The 7,690-nt window shown below is 47.2% G+C and overlaps 1 protein-coding gene across 1 annotated transcript in view; it reads left to right on the forward strand.

Moving 5' to 3' along the window:
* The window catches only part of magixa (MAGI family member, X-linked a), a 33,371-nt gene that overhangs the window by 5,012 nt on the left and 20,669 nt on the right, over window positions 1-7,690 (forward strand). The window contains exons 8-14 of the mRNA XM_008293070.1: window positions 1,231-1,400; window positions 2,043-2,133; window positions 2,225-2,396; window positions 3,081-3,723; window positions 3,955-4,018; window positions 4,778-5,002; window positions 5,503-5,787. Of these exons, the coding sequence (XP_008291292.1) occupies window positions 1,231-1,400; window positions 2,043-2,133; window positions 2,225-2,396; window positions 3,081-3,723; window positions 3,955-4,018; window positions 4,778-5,002; window positions 5,503-5,787 (1,650 nt within the window). The remainder of the gene's footprint in view (window positions 1-1,230; window positions 1,401-2,042; window positions 2,134-2,224; window positions 2,397-3,080; window positions 3,724-3,954; window positions 4,019-4,777; window positions 5,003-5,502; window positions 5,788-7,690) is intronic.

The following is a 7,690-nucleotide window of genomic DNA, read 5'->3' on the forward strand; positions in this document are numbered from 1 at the left end:
TACTATACCTGGAGGACCGCCTGCTCTAAATACAGGTACTACTAGTACTACTACTACTAATACTACTGCTACTATACCTGGAGGACCACCAGCTCTAAATACAGGTACTACTAGTACTACGAGTACTACGACTACTACTATACCTGCAAGACTGCCTGCTCTAAGTACAGGTACTACTAGTACTACTGATACTACTACGACTACAATACCTGGAGGACCGCCTGCTCTAAATACAGGGACTACTAGTACTACTACTACTACTACTCCTGAAGGACTACCTGCTCTGAATGTAGCTACTGCTACTGATCTTACTACAACCTGGGCTGAACATCTGCAATAAATGCAGGTACTACTATTACCAGTGTTACTGTTGTTACTACTACTACTACTACTACTGTTCCTACATGTGCTGCTCCACCTGGAGGCTCAGGTGTTCACGTGCAGCACATTCAGATCTATGAAACATGTATTTGTGCAGAAAGCAGTGAGTCTGAGCAAACAGAGGACAGGTGCTGTGGAGGAGAGCGCTGCAGAAACATTCTGTCGTCATCCTGGTGTCGGCTCAGTCCAACAGTCTGGTTCTGACAAGCTGTGAACACTGTCACAGGGTTCAAGCCTAAAAATTAACATGTTTTCAACAGAGTCTGGTACACAAAGTTCATTATTATCTAAACCAGTGCTTGTGTTTTTTAAGTTTGGTGAACTTAGCGAGTCATTTTTTCTTTAAAGTCTAGGAAGCCGTGACATCATTACCGAGCGTTTCTTCTGTTTGTAAAATAAAAGGTTTCCATAAGCTGCCAAAGCAGGCAGAGAAAAACGCTATATTTAAACTGAAACAGAATCCAGCTTTAAATACACGCTCTGTGTCTCTCTGTGGAGGATTACAGAGCTGCTGGGTTCTCAGCTCTTTATTTCTCTCAACAATCTCATGATCTACAACTAATCCACACAAACACACACTTTAATCTGTCGGACGGCTCACGTGCTGCGAGGATCAGCAGGCAGGAATGGAAATGAATCAACCTGGGAAGCAGAAAACACCAGAAATCAACAAGGAAGCAGTTTGTTTGCCGTTTGTATGGCACATAAAAGTGAATGCACATGCTGTCACGCACACACATTGGTTTGTTCAGAACATACAACAAAATTTGCTCAAACAGTGAAGTCAGACTAAAGTTGAGGTGCGTGAACATCAACCTGACTGGTTTCTCTGGTGTGTCTGGTCTGCAGCTGACATCCTGGTCTACATCAACGACTCCTGTGTGCTGGGTCGCTCCCACAAAGAGGTGGTGGAGATGCTGAAGTCGGTGCCGATGGGTCAGAGCGTGGACGTGGTGCTGAGGAGAGGATACCCGATGCTCTACAACCCCGACGGCTGTCCCAAACAGAGTCTGGAGACGGTACGATTCCCTGGTTCACTCAAACGCATCACTGGATACACAGTGGACCTTAAAAGTATTCAAGTTTTTCCTCATCATTGAATCGTGGTAAATTGCATTTTTCTTTCTGGACAAGAAAAGAACCAGATTTCCACAAAGTGATCCAGGTGAACAGAAACAAGTCATTGTTGTGTTGTTGCAATACTATCCAGCTTTTTGCCTTTTTTGTATGTTAAAGTATCCATTTTTTGCTATTTTTGTGCATTAATATCCAGACTTTTTCTGTTTCATGTGATAATATTTAGGTTTTGACATGCTGGTTCAACAATATCCCTTTTGTCTGTTTTTGTGCACTAAATAAAATAAAATAAATAAAGACAAGCATCACATACCAAAACGGCGATAAAACAATCAAATTTATGTTTCCCATTATTTCTTGAAAGATTCTATTTGTGAATGTACAATATGAAGGACCACCAACTAGACCCTTTTTTATACGTACTTTGGTGCAGTCGGTGGCTTTATGCACCTAAAAGTTGCTTGAAGCTCAACTTGCATTTCTGAAGTGATGTAACTGTTATCAGTTTCTCGTGATGCCATCAGTGTGAAGACTTTTGTAGAACAGCGATAAACATTGCTCTCTTACTTCATATCTGATAACAGCCACAGACTCCCAGCGAACCCCCCAACCTGAACCGAGGCCTGACCCACCTCACCTATAGTCGCACGCTGGAATCCAACGGCAGCACGCCAGGTCAGACCATGAAACTCCACTAAACTCGTTTTCCTGTCCTACTTACTTTACTCCGACACCAATCAACTGTCTCCTTCATTCTTAAATCCAGGGCCGGCACAAACCCCGCCTTCCTACGCCGCTCAGCCAATGACGAATGGACTGGCGGGCCCGCCCACCCCAACGTCTTCTGACCTCCCGCTGGGCCCACCACCCCCTCCAGAGAGGACGCCGCCCAATTACAGCGACTCTGATGGCGGCCTGTCCAGTGCTGGAACTCGAAGGTAAGCATTAGCATTAGCATTAGCAGAGCTAGCATTTGCAGTGTTAGCATGATAGCAGTGGTCGCACATACTGACGGTTATTCAGGCTGACTGGTGGTGGACAGCGGAGGTTTCTAAAACTAAAGATTGTTCATGCTGGTGGTCCTCAGTGTAGTTACTTAGGACTGCTGCTGTCTGATTTTTTTCGGTCTGATTTTTAAAAAAAGCCATTTCAGCTGCTTGTGTAAATATAAATATGTGTTAAATCCACTGTATATTTTTACATGAACCCCTTTGAGGATGCTGTCCCGTTTATGTGTTTTTAAAAAGTGGCAGTTGTAAAATGCTTGAAAAACACCAGATAGCTCCACAAGTTCAGTGTTGACACCAAAAACAAAAGAATAAGAACCTCTCAAGGTCCTCAGTAAGCAGGTTCTTGATCCTTCAGAGAGCCCTGCAGGAAGTGTTTGGACTTAATTTAGAACCTGGGTTGTCCAGTGGAACCTCAGGTGAAACTGTATCACTTAGTTTCACAGTGTCCACAAAAAGTTCCTGATACTTCTGAATGCTACTGCCTTGGGTAGAACAGGAACCTCTAAAGGTTGTCAGCTCCCTGGTTAAAGTCCCTGCAGCTTTAGCAGTAATCTCAGACATACTTGTGCTGATCCTGTTGAATTACGTTTTTTTCCACCCTCCTCCTCACAGGTCATCTCTGATTCGTTACAACAGCAGCACTCTCCCTGCCTTCTCCTCCTCCTCCCTCCTCCACCACCAGAGCTCCAAGTCCTCAGAAAGCGATCTGTCCACGTCCACACTCCCCATGTCCTCCTCCACGCTGCCCATCATGTCTTCGTCTTCCCACACTCTGTCCAAACTGCCACTCTCTCAGCCTGAGACAGGCCTCCTTCAGAACTCCTCCAGCCCCTCCAACACCACCACCAACAACCCCTCCTCGTCCTCAACACCTACCGGTGCACCTGTGCAGCGCCCACCGATGCCCCAGACCTCCCTCGCCCTGACACCACCGAGAGACATCCCTCCCTGTGGCTTTAACGGTTGTCCGGCCAGTCACCAAGCGCCATCCCCGGCCTCAAGGGGAAACCCAGGACTGGTGCTGCCCCTCGGGGCAGGGTCGCCCGGGTCGGGCCTCAACGGAGAGCTTGTGCCGGTGGCCCTCGGTCGCAGTGAGGGCGGGGGGCTGGGGTTCAGCGTGACGGCGGGAGGACAAGGAGGTCAACATGCAGTGGTGAGACGTGTTTGGGATCGGAGGCAGTGCCCCTCGCTGCAGCCAGGAGACGCTATTGTGAAAATCAACGGAGCAGACGTACAGAGCCTCAGCTTCTCCCAGGTGAACCAACATCCAGCCAGGCCACAGTAGCCTCATGAATCTGTGAACAGTGCACTGTTGCAGTTGCTAACCTGGGGATACTTTTGGCAGAAAATCTCAGACCAATACATTGACATTTACATGCTATTTTTGCTGAAGACCATAAAGAGACACAGCACTAGCAACCCATCAACACCGGGCGCTGAAGAAACCTCCATTAAAAACAATAACCATGAGTTTGTTTCCTTTCAGGTCCAGAGAGTCTTACAGGAACACACCAAACAGGGAGAGGTGGTACTGCTGGTCTACAGAGGAGGTACGACTGGACTTTTAAACTCCCCCACCCTTTCATTGATTACAGCGCTGATAATTATTATAAAGAAAACAAGAATCAGGGAAAGAGACTGTGAAACATTCTGAAAGGTGAGCCTTTTTGTTGAATTGTCGTCAAAGATGCAAAGTTGGATAAACGTGATAAACAATTCCCAGTTTGAGTCCCAACATCCAATATATCAGCTGATATCAGAGAATGTTACCGATGACACTTTCCACTCCAGGAGCTTGGAGCAGGTGAGAGGTGGTGCCACATGTTAAAGAAATGGCCCAGTTTTCAGCCCTCTCAGCTTTTCTGTTTACACTGCAGTTTAGCATCCAACAGCTTTGATTGCGACATTATCTCATAGTGCACTAAAACACTGACAAATAGTATTTACTGGATGTTACTCCAGTTCTGACCGTGTACAACTCTCTGAGTTTTACTAATCAGTGTCAAGCCTTGCATTGAGGCTACCAGGGAGAAGGTGCTCTTTTCTTCCCCAAAAACAGCCCAGAATAAGGTACAACGGGGATGGTTCCTGCTGTCAGAACACAGAAAAATGTCCACCCAACCCTAAAACTGCTCACAAGTTCCTGCAGTGGAAAATGACCTCATGTTAACTGGAACAGCACATTATGAGGTACTCGTAGTGCAGCGCTGACAACCTTCCCAGTTCCATCATCATTCACACCTTGATCCTGCAGTGAAAAATGGCTTGTTGTCAACAAAAACACTTCCAAACTTCACTCTGTCCTCCAGGTCCCGTCTCCTCTCCAGTTGTCACCCCCAACTTGTACAAGCCCCTCCCATCCCCACATGGTCCAACCACCCCTTCTCCCTCCTCCTCCCACCCCAACACTTCAGCCGACTTGCCTTCAGCGTCCACGGGTGCCTTGGTGGGGGGCGTCCCCCTGCTCAGCCAGGCTGGCTTGGCCCTCGAGAGTCCCCAGGAGGGGCACCTACCAGCTCCAGGGAACCACCAAGGTAAACGCACCACCGATACAGTCATCAGGGCTCAGGTTTGATGGTGTTTTATCAAATCTGAATCCAGTTCTGAATCCAAATTCTTCAGAAAGTCTTTGTAAGGAGATGGTTTGGTGGGAAATAGCACCAACAGTCAGACTAGGGGTGCAAATTTTAAAAACCTGTCGTTAATCCATAACTGCATCATTTGTTATAATGAATAAATTACAGAAGACATCATTCCATGAGTACAGAGTTATTTTTAACCATGTTTACATTAGCCATTCAGCACTACTAACTAAGTCCTAGTAGACTCCAGAAGTCATGAACCAATGCAGTCTTTATTGTGGTGCCCCTTTGGTAACTAAACCCCCACAGCACTCTCTGCTCGTCAACATGGAATTAGTTGTTGTCCGATCAACTGCCTCCTCATGTCACTACAGTATTACACAAAGAGCTTCAGTCTTCCATCTCATTAAACAGTGAGACGCCCATCACTGTGACTCCTTCCTGTTTCCCAGGAGCTCCTCCTGCCCAGACGCCGAACGGGCCCCCAGCCTCGGCTCTCATCCAGAGCACCAGCTTCCTGGATTCAGTCCCGGTGACGTTGACCTTAGAGCCACGAGACCTGCTGGGCGTAGAGGAGAGCGCCGGCGGGCCTCCTCCGGCCAGAGGGGGCGGGGCCCTGGGAGCCATCGCCAAGGACGGGCGAGGGGGAGGCGGAGTCAAGGCGATGGAGGTGGAGCTGAGGCGGAGGCCAGGGGAAGGCTTCGGATTCGTCATCGCCTCTCAGGAAGTGAGCGGAGGTGAGTGGCAACAAATTGTGTTTGCAGAGTAAAGTTCCTAGTCCAGTGTAGGTGTTTCTAATAAACAAAAGTAGGGCTCCACACTGATATGTTAAACCGGGTTTAACATGGGGCTTGTGGAAGTTGTAGTGGTTGATCACTCACTGGGGAGTGAAAGTTACTGAGGGTTTCTGTTGACAATTGGCAAATTTATACTGCAAGGACAAGCTGAATGTTGGTGAATATGCATGGAGAAGGATGTCATGACTACATCGTAAGTACCAGATAAACAGTGTCGCTGATATGACGGTCGTTCCAGGGTGGGTCGAACCTTTTGGCATCTTCCAACCACAAGAACCGTCCCTGTAGAACCTCTTTCTGGGTCCGTTTTGGGGAACAGAAAAGTATGTACATAGGGGCAGCTACTTCTGAACTGCACTGACAAACGTTGGCTTTAACTTCTTCTGGTAAATTCAGAGGACTAAAAGTGGCATTTTTTTCTGCCGTCTTCATGTCCTTGTCCAGTAGCAGTCTTAGTCAGCATACAGTCTAAAAAAAACGAACCTCCATTGTTATGTTTTGGACATGCTCATAGAACGGGAGTTGCGTCCAGTAGCTACTGATTGCTATGGTGCACTACTGGTGCTTGTTGCTGTGGGTCGATGTTATGCCTTAAACACCAAGTACTTGGTGTGAGAAACGTCCCATGCTTTACTTTGATTGTGTCCATTTCTGCCATATTTTCACCTCTGGGGAGCGCTGCCATGCTGTCCATCTGTATATACAGTCTATGGGATGAAGTCTGCTCATATTGTGGCTGTAATGACCACTTCAGCCTCTGGGGGGCAGCAGCACTCTGTTACTGGTGGAAGAAGCCATCCAGCATTTTACAGTAAAAGTCGTAATAAAACATTAGAAATATGAAATAGGGGACGTGATGTGGAGGAAAGGAGCTGAAGACGGAGATATGTGTACAACAAAAATGTGTATATTTAGGATGATAAAAAGAAAATGCTGAAGATTATTTATCTCCATGTGCCGGCGCAGATCTGACAGTTGAAACTGAATGTCTCAATGTTCATTCTGTCTCTTTTCACTTAGTGCAGACATTTTGTTTAAGAAGATAAAAACTGATATGAACGACGCACAAACACAGAGTCTGAACACAAACGTCTGTATCAGGATGATGCAGCTGAACGGTTTGTTTCTGTCGCCTGTTCATCTGGAATCTTTCTGTTCCTTTTGCTTTCTGTGCGTTTTTTAAAATGCTGTCGTGTTCTGATGCCCGACCGGAGTCAGGCAGGAAGTCAAAGGAATGACAGGAGAACACATTACAAACTACAGCAGGAGGAAATAACGACAAAGACTACAAAGTGACACAACACAACCACAAAGAGACAAAAGATCATCACGATGACGAGAAAAAAAACACACAAAATAGTTACAGAGACAAAAACCAACACAAAAAGATGCAACGTGATCACAAAGAGACATAAATCCACCACAAAGACACACGAAATGACCACAGAGACGTATAAAACAACCACAAAACACCACAAAGACACACAACTTGACCACAGAGACAGTCAGTGTGCGTCAGACGACTGATATTCACGGCAGCCAGCGGCAGCAGCCTGCTTCCTCCTCCATCGCGTCCGACTCAAACGGCACAGTTCAGTGGAGACGTTCACCTCCAGCAGCACCTGAGCTTCTGTTTGTTCTGTTCGGCTGCGCTCAGCTGGAATCATCAGGTGAACGAGCAGCACTCGAACGCATCGCCTCCTCCCCCCCTCCCCCTCTGAAAACGCCACAGTCCTCCCCCCCTCTGTGGGTGAGTTTCTGTGGACACGCCCCCCACACCGGCTCTCTCTCTGCAGCTCAAGCTCAGAGTCAGTGTCGATCGCCCGCCGTCAGAGGAACGACC

Source organism: Stegastes partitus, unplaced genomic scaffold, assembly GCF_000690725.1.
Source record: "Stegastes partitus isolate 25-593 unplaced genomic scaffold, Stegastes_partitus-1.0.2 Scaffold855, whole genome shotgun sequence".
Taxonomy (NCBI): domain Eukaryota; kingdom Metazoa; phylum Chordata; class Actinopteri; family Pomacentridae; genus Stegastes; species Stegastes partitus.